At 44.5% G+C, this 14,288-nt stretch overlaps 1 protein-coding gene across 1 annotated transcript; it reads left to right on the forward strand.

Annotated features, from left to right (window-relative positions):
- Window positions 1–376: 376 nt before the first annotated feature.
- On the forward strand, window positions 377–13,778 carry HTR5A (5-hydroxytryptamine receptor 5A). Its single transcript, XM_030308884.1, has 2 exons — window positions 377–1,311; window positions 12,155–13,778. The coding sequence occupies exons 1-2, from the start codon at window positions 574–576 to the stop codon at window positions 12,485–12,487; spliced, it is 1,071 nt and encodes a 356-aa protein (XP_030164744.1). The 5' UTR covers window positions 377–573; the 3' UTR covers window positions 12,488–13,778.
- The last annotated feature ends 510 nt before the right edge of the window (window positions 13,779–14,288 follow it).

Here is a 14,288-nt window from a genome sequence, read left to right on the forward strand (position 1 = left end):
GGGGCTAGGGGACGGGTGGTGGCGGGGTGGGGGGGGGAGAGCGGGGGGGGGGGGCAGGGATAGCAGAAGGCAGGTCCCCGAAAGCAGGTCCCTGCTTGGCTTCCCTGGCACGGAGTTGAGGCTGCAGCCCGCTGCCTGGAGAGAGGGGCGGGTACGGAGGCAAGGCTGCGAGAGTACTGCTCTGACGCACCAGCATCCTCTCCGGCAGGAGAGGCACCCACACGCTCCAGGGTCGCCCAGCTTCCCCGCCCCCCCCCCCACCTCCCCGACCTGGGAGATGCTCGGCTCTGGGCGACCAGACTGCTGTCTCCGCCGAGGTGAAAAGCCTGGGCATGTGACAGCTTAGGCGGGCCCCGGCTGCGAGACGCAGCCCAGCGCCCTCCTCTCCGCCGCGCCGTCTCCCACGGATGCTCGCCGGCAGAAGGTTGGGGCCAGTTTCATAGGCAATCCCCAGAAACCCTAGCCCCAGCCAGAGGTTGCAAACATCCGAAGTGGCTCTGGACGCAGTGGCCACCGTCCGTCTTCCTGAACTCCCCTCCTGCACACACCCTGGGCCGGCCTCCTGACCCAGAGATGGATTCGCCTGTGAACCTAACCTACTTTTCCCTCTCCACCCCCGACCCTTTGGAGACCAACCGCAGCGGCCTCGGCGCGGAAGACTCGCGCCCCAGCCCCCTCCTCTCCGTCTTCGGTGTGCTTATCCTGACCTTTCTGGGCTTTCTGGTGGCTGCCACGTTCTCCTGGAACCTGCTGGTGCTGGCGACCATTCTCCGCGTGCGCACCTTCCACCGGGTTCCGCACAACTTAGTGGCGTCCATGGCCATCTCGGATGTGCTGGTGGCCGCTCTGGTCATGCCCCTGAGCCTGGTGCACGAGCTGTCCGGGCGCCGCTGGCAGCTGGGCCGGCGACTGTGCCAGCTGTGGATCGCGTGCGACGTGCTCTGCTGCACGGCCAGCATCTGGAACGTGACGGCCATCGCGCTGGACCGCTACTGGTCCATCACCCGCCACCTGCAATACACACTGCGCACCCGCAAGCGCGTCTCCAACGTTATGATAGTGCTCACCTGGGCGCTCTCCGCCGTGATCTCCCTGGCCCCGCTGCTCTTCGGCTGGGGGGAGACCTACTCTGAGGACAACGAGGAGTGCCAGGTGAGCCGTGAGCCGTCCTACACCGTGTTCTCCACCGTGGGCGCCTTCTACCTGCCCCTCTGCGTCGTGCTCTTTGTGTACTGGAAGATCTACAAGGCGGCCAGGTTCCGCGTGGGCTCCAGGACCAACAGCGTCTCACCCATATCGGAGGCTGTGGAGGTGGGTGTTTTAGTGACCCTTGCGAATACTTCACTCGCGTTCCTACGGGCTTTAGCTCCAGCACGCTGACTTGAAAGTGTGTAGGAAGTGAGCTTTTCAGTTTCCTTTCTTGGGGAGGGGTGGGGGCAAAGGGGAAGGGGTAGACCGGGGTAGCTGAAGAAACCCTCGGAGGCTGATTTTGCTCCAACGCGCTCCGTATCACAGAGCCAATAATGGTCTTCACCATCTCTGATGGATTCCCCCCCCCCATATGGGAAATGAGGGGTTTGGACTACATTCTTCCACAGGGTCCCATCTGGCTCTAAAATTCTGTGACTCTATCACACCCTGTAGGAGGGCTGAAGAAGCAGGTGTCTGGGGCTATACTAGATAAACTTGCAGCTTCCTGCATTTGGACTGAGCTGCTCAATGAGGAAGGAAGGGACAGATGGTGAGGAGCCTTGGCAGAAAGATTGCCAAACAGCAGGCCAAGCAGATTCATGTTTCGACCCGATCTATTTTTTTTTCTTTGCAAGTTAAAGCAGCTAGCTTTGCAGAACACAGGGTCTCCTGGATTACTCTCTGCAGTTCTGCAGCGTCCTCTTCCCCTGGTGTGAGATTACAGACCTTTGTCTGTCTCCAAGCCTGCATTTGCTATGTCCCATCGTTGCCTGTGGTGCTGCTCTCTGGGTGTAGCCCCAGCCCTGTCAGGCTTCTGTGTATAGCTGAGGATCACCTGTTTGCCTTCCCAGACAGGCTACGGGACGGGGGGGGGGGGAGGAGAGGGATTAAAAATCTAAGGCAGACAATTCCCCAGCTCTTTGCAAGTGGCATTTTCTGTAGGACGATCGTTACAGCCACAGTGAGGGCTCTCTTCCAGTTCTCTCTCCGCCACACTTTTCTGTTTCTTGTTAACTCTTAATAATCCAACCCTGATCTCAATTCAGGAAATATATGACAACTGAACCCATGGGGTGTGGGGATTGCGTCCCCCTTGACCAACTCATTGCCAAGGTGATTCCTTGAGTCTAATTCACTTTTTTAAGTGAGATCAGAAATCGACACAGCCCCATTTTCTGTTAGGGGCTCTAGGACAACCACATAAATTCAATTAAGCATATCAAGCACATACTATGGGGATGGTGGTAGGAGTGAAACAATGAAAGACGTCATCTTTGCCCATGAAGAGTTCCCTCTAGTGAGGGAGGTAAACACCTACTGTGGATGCTGTAATGTGGTTCTGTTTTCCTGATCAGAGGCTAACTCCAACAATAACCAGTCAATCAAGCTTAGAGGGACCAGAGGTGTAGGTAACGGAGGAGAAAGTGCATCATTCTGGAAGAAAGAAGGAAAAGGGGGTCAGAGGCTACCTATCCTTTTATCTGGAACAATGGTCTCAACCAGGGGTGATTTGCCCCCTCCATTTGGAATGTCTGGAGACATTTCTGATTATCAAAGTTTGGGAGAGAGTGTTAATGGCATCTAGCGTTAGAGGCAAGGGGTGGGGCTAAACATTGTACAGTGGACGGGACAGCCCCCACAAAAAATAATTCAGGCCAAAACGACAGTAATGCCAAATTTGGGAAACCTTGACCTATTCGATTTCTAACCTGAATGAGGAGTGCTGATGGCTAAGAGTGCTCACAGCACCAGACTGTCGGGAACTTCCGTGTGTATGAGCATCACCCCAAGCCCAGGTCAGGAGCAAGAGGACTGACCACCTTCAAGGGTCCTCCTTACACAGACTCTCTTCTGCCGGGATGCTTACCCAGGTAAATGGTTTACGATTGGTACCAGATACAGCTTTAAAAGGAAAGCAGTCACCGTTTTTCTTGCGAGGCTTACTGCAAAGCGATGCAGGCTTTTACCGCTCTGCTCTGGAGACAACAGAAACAAAGCATCATGATACCTTTGTGCTTTTATACACTAGTCTGCACTGTTTCATTTTCTCTCCTTTCTCTGCCAGATAACTTTTAAAAAATGGTTTGTCTTGGCTTTGCAAGACCTCCAAATGACCCAGGGTTCCACATACAATATGGGGCTGCCTCTGTCCTCATGTTACTGTGAAGGGTTAATTACAAACCAGGTCTCCTGATTTCTCCATGGTAGCAGGTGCCAAAATTTCTAAATACAGTTCTACCACCAACTAGCTGTGTTACCCAGGGAAACACAATACTTCCTCCTTCTTTATCTGCTGAGTTTTCTCCAAGGATATTACTGAGAACCTAACCTATGTCAGACCCTGAGATGGGAACTGGCAACACAAGAGATGGGCTTTGCCCTCAAAAAAAGGATGATGAAAACACTACCAAAGATCTGGCATAAAAAGATAATGCTGAATTTATTATTTACTAGTGTATGGCTGAACCATGCTGGCCAGGCACAATCTCTCTGAGCAGAGAAGAATGTTGATCTTAAATAGCATTTTTAGAAAGCTTGGAGTTCAGACATTGGGAGGCTTTGAGAGATATATGTAGGTTGATATCATCTGTACGAGTCTTAAATTTGTTGGTTGGTTGTCATCCCAGTAGGGGGTTACTGGAATGAATCCAACCCAGGTTGACCTGGGACTGACACTGCTAAGTTGGCTTGTAAAATAAGTCCATTGAGTTGAATTGCCCCTGATCAATAGACCAAGTTTAAGCTGGCTCTAGGCTATAGAACACACAGTCTTGTCCTAAGTTTGTGGGAACATTTAGTTCTCAGGCTCCCACTCTTGGTCCTTATTCAGCCAAAGCTTTGAGAGAAACCCTCAAGGACTAACCAGATATTGACCACTGTTGGTGATTCTCCCGGAAGATGAAGTTTCATCTGTGGAGATCTGATGCTCAAATTGCACATCAGTCAATGTAATTTCCAATCATTTCTCAGGACAGGGCAGTGCAGAAGCATTTAAGCTCTGGCTACCAAGCATTGAACAACTCTGAGGCAAACAAGTAGAAGTATTATAAGAAGGGCCTGGAAGATCTCCCAAGTCATGACCCAGGATTTTTTAGTCCTAATCAAAGCCAGTCCCAAAGATTCCCTGTGTCTACCTAAGACCGCTAGTTTACCTTTTCTTTTAGTTTAAAAATAGTTGTATCTTACCTGTAGTGTTAATCCAGGTACAATGTGAAGTCTTACTTAGTGTTAGTGGGTAGACTCCTCCTTGGCTGGCCAAAAGCAAATCTGGAGTGATTTTATTAGTCAAGATTTTTTAGGTTAAGATACTTAAACTGCTTTGTTGTGCCCCCAGAGCGTAGACTGTACAATTTACTATGTCAGCCAATGTAGACATTATTGTGCCAATCATTTTTTTTTAAATGAAAACCTCAAGTTGTCTGACTCCTATGGATGAGGTCAGTATTCTCAGGAATCTTTTCCCTGAAAGAGTTGTAACCGTTTGGACTCTTTGTAAGGAGATATAATCCATTGAGGGCATTGGAGAGTTAGTCCTTGAAATGGCCTAACCAATGGCCCTACTGAACAATCAATCTTGTTTCTTGATTGACATGAAAAAGCGTGAGTTTAGTATGGGATAAAGAACCCTGGAGGTGTACAAGAGATGTGATCAACTTCAGTGAAGCTATAGGTATATTGTCAGACAGTCTTCATGTACTCATCTGCTTGGTCAAGGTTCTTGATTAGCAGCCAACGCCTACCCCTCTACTTCTGGGCATTGTCTGCAGCTAATGTTGAGGTCATCCTCCCTGAATCCTAACACTGCAGTTTAGGATAATTTCAGAGAGCATTAAGTCACCAACCGAGTAATTCACATTTGTTGTTCATTTTTAAAGAACGCCTGAAAAAGGTGCTTCTATAACATGTTGAAGAAGTGAATTATCTGGAAAGCATACCAGTTGTTAGTTCCTATACCTCCTCTTCTATTATTTTAGCAATTTTATATGCCCTAGAAGCAGCCACCGTTGAGTCATTGAACAGTTTGGCTTCTGATATAAAATTACATTTTATGAGAAAGGCTGAACTACTTATTACATATCAAATTGATTATTACACATTATTTTTATTTTCAGTATAACACCCACCAACAAAGAATAGTAAGTTGTAATTTCAAACAAGAGCAAAAAAAATTCTGCTTGGGGCAAGGACACTTCTTCAGTTACAGAAACACAATCATGAGACTTACCTTCATTGGCTAAGGATTATACAGTTGCCGGATTGTTAGTGTTAAACCAATGGGTGGTAGTAGGAGAAAGAGAAGGTGACAGTGAATCATGATTAATCAACAAGTAGAAAAATGTGGGTGGTTTTGATTAGCAGTAGGGATTGTCTATGTATAATAACAAGATTTAAAGGCTTAATATAAGGTCTTAAAATGTGGTGACTAATTTTAGTCATGTAATTTCTCCGAAGCAAAGGGAAAAACCTTTATTACTGAACTGAGGGTTGGCCTTCAAGAGACAACAGTTCTCTGATAGGCACCATGTTGCTGAATTCATCTACCTAGAGCATGGCCCAGCATTATCATATTTGTACAAAAGGCAGATTAATGATAAGCTAGGAAGAATCAATCTGGACTTTATGAATTCTATTCCAATTAATCTTTCTCTCTGTGGTGTCCTTTGTTCATAGGATTCTAGACTTATTGCCATTTGTTTGATAATGTCTGGAATTACACAGAGTGTAAGTATTTTCATGTGTAGATCAGCTATAATCTGATAACATACAAGGGCTGCAGTACATTTCATCTGGAAGCAGATCTTACTTCTTAAATTTGTAGGTGTGTTATAGAAACTAAAGAACTATTCTTCTAATAATGATCCTAAAATACCAGCCTTGAGTTGGCACACAAAATTATGAAAGATTTTCATTGCTTGAATTTTTCTCATGAAGTTCACTTTCCCTCAAGCCTTTAGAAATTTACTCTCTAGCCACAAATTTGTCTATCATGATCTTCTTTCACCATCTGGTATAACTAATTACTTTTTTAAAGAAAATTTTCTCTAGTTTTCTTCATTTGCTTTGAACTTATTTCAAGTCAATTTGCTGTTTCCTTTTCAGACAACGGTAAAATTTTAGGCTGAAGGATCTGTTGTTCTATAATTATGGGGATAATGGCAGTTATAGTGATGCCTGTATAAACAAGAAAGCTGTATTGTTGTACATCTATAATGATAGACAACTCCCCTTGGAAATTTAGAAGGACAGGGATTTGTTGGGTGATAATGTCTCCCTCAGAGGGACTTCACTGGACAGATTTTAGATAGTTGTCATCTTTACTTGTAGCCAGTATGGAACACTGATTCTTTCAAGGATTTTTCTGTTGGCAATACTCACAAGGGTCCTTGTCTAGACTCCCAAACCTTTGACAACAGAGGTCCTTTGGGATGTTTCATCTAGAGAAACATATCCTGTATTGCTTTCTAGCTAATTTATTTTTCTAAGGATATCTGGAAACATCTAGTCCCTTAATGGATATTTTCTAAATTGGTAATTTCACATTTCCATTATTTTTTATTATTCAATTCCCTAATTCAAGTTTGAGCCCGTTTTTAGAAAGATAGGGCAAGACTCTAAACTTCAGATGCTGGGTTTATACCAGAATACTGCTTGAACATTTCCAGAAGTCTATTTTCTATCTTTATTTAGTTTACAATGTGGAACATCTATTCAATCTTTCCTTAAAAGAAGGGCTTCTGATTTTTACATTTTATAGTTTTATATATTTTTATATTTAAAATGTTCATAGCTGGATTATATAGCTCTTCTCTTTTCTATCCTTCTACTTTTAAGGATCTGTTTTTCCCCATCTGAGGGGACTTCAATTCACTTCACTCACTGGTACAGACTTGTAGTTCAAGACAATAAGAATTTTGTTCAATACTCTCACCAAATTCTGAATTCCATAACCATTTTTATTTTTATTTTCTCTCTGAAGTTTAGGAAAATTCTAAATTATAACCCTTAACTTAACTTGAGGCCAGGGTTTTAATGGAAATTCTATAGATTTGACTCCTTATCTGGCAAATTTACTATGTGGCTTTGCTTTTTCTGAGAAAACCCTGAAGAGAGGACAGTTCATTTAGGAAGTCAGGTGCAGCTAGGTAGAAATATACAAGACCTAGATGTGCAAGGCAGGTAGGTGTGGGGATGTTACAAAACCTTCGAGACTATTTTAGAGTTAAGATTTTGTTTAAGGCCCTAGCATACCAATTAAAGAAGGAAGCTGTTAACTGTTTGGTCTTTTTCCCCCTGATTTTTCTAGGGCTCTTATCTGGGTGAATTTACTGATTTTGACTTGTCAGAAGTTCCTTATCAAGAAAGTTTTTTTAAAAAGGCATTTGTTGAGAAAAGCACAGGAGTTCAGATTATAGTGCAAGTTAAAATAGGAAGTCAAAGTTCCTAAAGGAGAAGGTTGAGTCCTTGGCTTAGACCAACCATGACACACAAGAAAGACTCTATGGTTGGCCAACAGTCTGTGCCTGTGAATAGTGCCCAAGGATCCCTGACCAGATGCTAGCAAGAGGCCATACAAGCACCAACCCAACACTCATTGAGCTGGAATACCAACTAAACAAAGTGACCTTCCTTCACAAATTGAGAGGACAGGGAATATCCTCAAATTTTGTAAAGGACCGAAAGCGAAGTTTGATCAATTGCTTTTCCACAAATTGGTGTTAAGTCTATCAGTCCTCAGAACATTAGCCCTCAGGTCTGGCTTGGAATGGATTAGAAGCTTATCAAGCCAATGCCATACAGAACAATCTTTTTTTATATTTTTATATTCAACTGAGAGAAAGGCTCTCTAGGAAAAACAAACGAAACTACCCTATGAAACCAGACTTTGCATATATAGACAAATAATAGCAAAAGCAAAGCAAGTAGCAGTAGAATAAGTACGTCGATGGCATAAACATATTTGCCGAATGGTACACCTCTAGGATGAGAGATATAATTGGCTTGCACAAAGATCTAAGTCAATTACCAAATAGTATACATCTCAATCAAAGGTCTAGTTACCTGGCACAAAGACCTAAGTCTAAAGACCTTAACCAAAGACACTTTTGGTTACAAGTCCTAGGATAACAAAATTCAGAGAGCAAAAAGAGCCCATTGGAGCTGGTTGGAGCTGTTGAGACCACCACAGCTGGCTACAGATTCTGAGTGCCCCTGGAGTCTGGGCTCCAGTGAACGCACCTGTGGTCCAAGCGTCCTGTGGAGGGTCTTCAAAATGATCTCAGTGGACTCTGTTGAACTGTCCAAGGATGATACGACCACCACACAGTATCTGAAACAGAAATAAATGCCAAACTGCTTACTACAGTGAGAAGAAACTATACTTGTCAAGCACCGTATCCAGAACGGAGCAGAATGCTGACCACCTGTGGGGACTGGGAACAGCGTGGAGTCCAGGGCAGTGAACTGACATCCCCCTAAGACGAGGTTCCTCGGTGAGACTGCTGTCAACTGATTGGTGCTCAGAGGAGCATTTATTGGGGGTGAGTCCTATCCTAATTGGCTGACGTTCGAGGCCAGACATGGATTGTGTGGTTTGCAAATGAGTATTCACAGAGGGGGATTGTCCCTGGTCAGTGGAAGATATGTAAACAGCAAGACTCCTTGTTGCCATAGCCACAGAACAATCAGTCTTCCTAAGTTTGTTGGGAAGTTCAAGTGATGTTTTCACCCTCCCCTGTGTGGAGCCCTCCCTTAACGTATAAGACCATTTCTAGCTTGAGCATCCTGGTTCATCGGTCCATCTTCCATTCTGACAGTGGGCTGGTCTAACCTGCAAACCACCCAAAACCACTTCTAAGGTAACAGTCTTCATCCTTGAACTGCAGTACCTACCACTGATGGTAATCTATCAATTATGTGTGATATTAATAGGAAGGCGGAGCTGAGTGGTTAGAGGAAATGAAAGAAACCTACTAGGTTTATGATTAACCCGTAAATCGTTATTTAGTACATAACGATTTCAGAAAAATGAGAAGTCTAACACATAAGTACACGTCCCCCAAAGAACGCATTTATTTAGAGAGATGAGGCTAATTGTTCACCTAGAAAAATTTTGTATGTGTATCCTAAATTGTGAGATGTGTGCTTCAAACGATACAGCATTACAAAGATGATTAAGAAAAGTCTAATTTGGCTTGGATGTCCACTTTATTTTTTATCCTCCTACTTCTTTTTCTGTGAATTGCGTGTTGAGCAATTGATAGAGTAATTAATAGAGTTCTATTCTCAAGACTCAATTAGGCGCTTTATTGTAATCATTGATTAGCAGAAAGCAAAGAGCTAAGGAGTCCCTGAGTCAGAAAGCCACAGGGCGAGCAACAAAAAGCCATGAGACACTAGAAACCTGAAACTTCCCAGGCGACAAAGATCCTCTTTCCAGCGGAGCCTCTGCTGTCCCAGAAGAACCATTTTAAATCCGTGGCCCTCTTTCTTCTGTCAGGTGAGTTGGTGTTGAAGGATGCATGAAGAGGGGCCCAGTTAAACAGTCAACACTTCATATCGAGGTCCTAGAAAATGTGCTTTTCTGAGTCACGTGGGGTTCTAGGACTAACCTATAAATAGCTCCTGACTCACAGAAAACCAGAAAAAGATAGTATTCAGAGAAAATATTTAATCTGAATCTAAAGCAGAACCATAAGGGGTTCCCATGGGAAATAAAGGGGAATGGTTAAAACAGGAATCTTGAGTCTTTGTTGGAAGGGGCTATGGACGTGGGCTCCCCACTGCTGTACTAACAACTCCATGAGGAAGGAACATGCATGTAACCCCTGCGAGGGTTTAGCTGAGCCCCCCTATTGACATGGGGAAAGTCCTCCTGAAGACAAACTTAGGAATAAACTCCCTGGGATATCTTTAAGAATGCCCTTCATTCAACATTAGAACCATTACACAGAGGACGATTCTCGCAGATCCAGCGAATGTCCGTTTTATCTGGGAACAGCTCATCACCTGTAGGAACCCAGGTAAACTGGAAGAACACCAGGTTTTATAGGATAACTGCCAAATGCCCATACAAGCAGGCCTGCACGTAGGGCACTTCACGTTCCTGTACAGGGACCGCGACTAAAGTGATGAACTTCCATAAAAGTGTCCTGTAAAACGTCAGCTCCCTTTCCCAAGACTAATTTCCATAGAAATAGTCAAATCCTACACTTAAATGTAGGTCATATGCCTGGAAACCTTGCAACTTTTTCCCATTATGCAACAGGAAACTCCTACAAACATAATGTGCCAACACGGGGATATATCTCATCCTTACAGAAGGCTGGTCTTCCATTGGTAGTTTCGTTGTGGGGCTCATCGTGTCTTGCAACTGGAATTTGAGTACATAAAGGACTACGCGGGGGCTTCTGGAGTCAGTCTGAAAAGGCTAATGACCACGGGGAAGGCAGACAGGGAGTCAGGATGGGAGGGGTTGGCTGTTTCCCAAAAGAGTGCCATATCTCCAAAGCCAGAATGTCTGGCTGTGTGTTGCTGTATTTATTTCTACTGTTAGACCAGAGCCTTTGACAAAGTCTAGTTTAAGTGTTCTACTTTTATATCCGTTGTGCTATAGAGAATTAAGGGGTGGCCACAGGGGAGTCACAACCCTGAGTGGCCAGTGCTACCCCTGAAAAAGTGCTGAGAGGGAGGAGAATTTTTAGGGGTTTTAAAGTCAGGACCAGAATGTTGCTTCGAGTTGCCACCCTTGGAAAAGGGGTAAAAATCGCTTCCCTGATGCCGTTTTGGGTTTGAGTTTTATTAAGAAATTGGTAGGTTTTCCCATTTGTGTGGAAAAATAAAGCTAAATATTGTGTTGCGTTTCCATAAATGAATTCCCTGCAATGCACTACCGGATATGCACTAATAATATATGAAAGGTCACTGTGGCGCATCTCAGGGTGAGGCTGGGGTCTAGAAAGAGGTTTCACTTCTCACTTTATGTCCGTTTTTCCAGGTTGCGGTGTTGTGGACTATTTGTTCCAATATTTATGATTTTCTTTTTGATTGCACAATACTTGGTGTTTCACTATTCTTCAAGCAAATAACAAGAAGGCTATCATGCAAATTTAAGAATTCATATAGCAGCTAATCTTACCTTAACCATAGTGTCCTTATTTATACCTCCGTTATGCTCCGTGAACAGATAAATCGATTCCTTTGGACTCCCAATCTGCAGATGTAGCCATGAACTGGTCAAGGGGGTTAGGTTAACAAGAATGACCCTCTGACCTGGTCCTTCGCCTAAAAGTTTGTGTGCTATTGAGAGAGAGCTGTGTGAACATCCTTTTCAAATGCACTGGGATCACAGAATGCTGAATCCGCTGGGTTGGGCTGGGAAGAATGATATCGAACGTCCACGTAGTCTCACCCGCTAGGGAATGAAAGTCTGCTTGCCATGAAGCCCCGAGGGAGGTAAGTGTCCTGGTGAGCGAACTGTCCCAAACGGTCCTGGGAAACTGACACCAGGAGAAAAGTTCTAGAAAATTCCTTGAGGGAGGATTCACATGAGCACAGAAGGTTACAAAGATTTCAGAAAGTTGTGAGGATTTTAGAAAGTCAGACTTTAATTGTCCCAGCGTTTGACAAGGATTCGGAGCACTTTAGATTACTCATGTGCCTTTGTCACCGAATTACACGTACTATGTGACTGGCTTATTTTTTCAGTTTGTTGTTGAACAGACAGCAGTGGGAAATTCATCTTCGTCATATTTATTATGGGTGTTCCCATTTTCCTTCCACTTCTAAGACGTAAGCAAATGCCAGCTCTGTCACCACGTTTCCACGGCTGAGGGTGGGCTCCCCAGGCAGCCAGTCTCCCGCACGCAATGATCAAGGGCTTTCTCTACAAGTGGATGTGCAGGACCCAGCGTCTGGAAGGCACAAGAAGGTGGCTCTTCACGAAGCTTCTGCTTATCTCTTCCAGGTGAAGACCTCTGCTCAGCAGCCTCAGATGGTGTTCACAGTCCGCCACACCACCGTCACCTTCCAGACAGAAGGGGACACGTGGAGGGAGCAGAAAGAGCAGAAGGCCGCCCTGATGGTGGGCATCCTCATTGGGGTGTTTGCGCTCTGCTGGATCCCTTTCTTCACCACGGAGCTCATCAGCCCCCTGTGTTCCTGCGACATCCCCACCATCTGGAAGAGCATCTTCCTTTGGCTTGGCTACTCCAACTCCTTCTTTAACCCCCTGATCTATACAGCTTTCAACAAGAACTACAACAGCGCCTTCAAGAACTTCTTTTCTAAGCAACACTGAGCACGAGGCCTGGGGATAGGAAGGAGCTGTCCCGTAACTCAATCAAATTTCCAATTCTACCTACTTCCCCATAAATACCCAGCACCACACGGAAGAGGCAAGTCCTCGGAGTTCTCCGGGGTCGTCTTCAGAACTAGCCCTCCCTTCCATGCTCCAAGGCAGGAATGTGGGTCTTCCCAGACAGTTTTGGTGACCTTATTAATCTAACTTACCTGTTCTTGCTCTCCCTGCACCTACCAGCCACGGACTTTGCCCACAAAGTGCCCTTTCCTCCCCCAAATCCACTCCAGCATGGTCATCGTCCTTGCCCCAGAGAAGTCAGACATAGCAGATGAGAGGGAGGAAATAAAGCAACACGGACAGATTGAGAATGGGTGGAAGATGATGAATTAGAAGTCATACTGCGATATCCGAGGGGAAGGAAACCATAATCCCAAGTTTTGTGGAATAGTCCTTATTTCGAACATTCCATTCTGTGGTCCTGGTAAATATACCCTAGTACTTATTGTGTATGTCCCAGTGTTTGGCCATAAAATATTGTCTCTGAGCCTATTAAAGCACATGGCCACAGCTGTAAGACCAGTGAATACTGGCTTTAAGGCTTTGTTTGTGGCAACCACATGTGTGTGTGTGTGCATGTGCACACACGCACACACACACACACACACATACACAGAACTCTGGAGGAGGTGAATGTTCCAAAGGCCAGTTTATTCTAAAATCCAACCCATCAACTTGGAACAGGAGCTAAAAGTCAAACCAAATATCTCCCACCATTCTGAGGCAACTGTGCACAAACCATAGAAAAACAGACTAGTTTTGTAGACTCTGTCAAACTTGCTTATTTTCTATGGAGTTTCTTTGTATAGAATTTATTCAAATGTTGCAGGACAAAGACCTTTATCCTTGGATCATGAGGTTAGAGGAAAACAGGTGTCATGAAGCTGGCGGCTTCTTTTAGTCTCATAACCAAGGACTGTGGAGGTATATTTACCGAACACGTACACTTTAAAGGGACAGTTGGTTAATTTGCTATTTTTTACCGATGTGTGAATGCCCATTTTGAGGCCAACACTACTAGTAACTAATGAGAAAAGCAGAAATATGGTAAAATGTGGCCTCGGTCCTCGGCAGGTTGACACCTCTATATAAGTGAGTCCAGGCATTTAAGTGATGGTGTGGTGTTTATATGATCATATAAAACCTAGGCCATTCTACAAAACTTTAAAAAGATCTTGGGCAATAAAAGTGCCTGTGGTCCACTATGTCCCTGGTTCTTTCAATGCATGAATTCAAAAACTATATCTCATAATAATCTTTGATTATTATCATAAATATATATGTATTCTTTTGTATATAATAAATTATATCAAGAATAGGAAATCTGTGTGAATTTGCAGTCTTGGCTGGAAGTTTAGTCTTGCGTTTACTGCCAAGATTCTTTACTCAAAGAACGTGAGCAGACGAGGAAATGTTACACAGCTTCTGTGGGTCATGGCTGATGATGCTAAGTGCAGACCTCTTATCTATGCATTGAAGCAAGTTCATGGAAGAATTTGCTTGGAAACATTCTTAGGTTTCTCTGCCTTCTGTTTTTATAACTTGAAGTGCCAAACCTACAAATATTTTCATTTCTTTTTAGTTTTTTTTTTTTTTTGAGAGAGAGAGAGAGAGACAGAGGGAGAGGAAGGAGCAGAGAGAGAGAGAGAGAGAGAGAGAATCCCAAGCAGGTTCCATGCTGTCAGCACAGAGCCTGGTGTGGGGCTCAAACCCATGTACTGTGAGCTCTTGACCTGAACTG

This window comes from Lynx canadensis, chromosome A2 (genome assembly GCF_007474595.2).
Source record: "Lynx canadensis isolate LIC74 chromosome A2, mLynCan4.pri.v2, whole genome shotgun sequence".
NCBI lineage: Eukaryota > Metazoa > Chordata > Mammalia > Carnivora > Felidae > Lynx > Lynx canadensis.

Bases quoted from the DNA above. Each gene is read 5' to 3' on its own strand.
- HTR5A (XM_030308884.1), top strand. From the start codon at position 574: ATGGATTCGCCTGTGAACCTAACCTACTTTTCCCTCTCCACCCCCGAC. The intron at 1,312-12,154 runs GTGGGTGTTTTA...TATCTCTTCCAG, and splicing joins CCATATCGGAGGCTGTGGAG to GTGAAGACCTCTGCTCAGCA.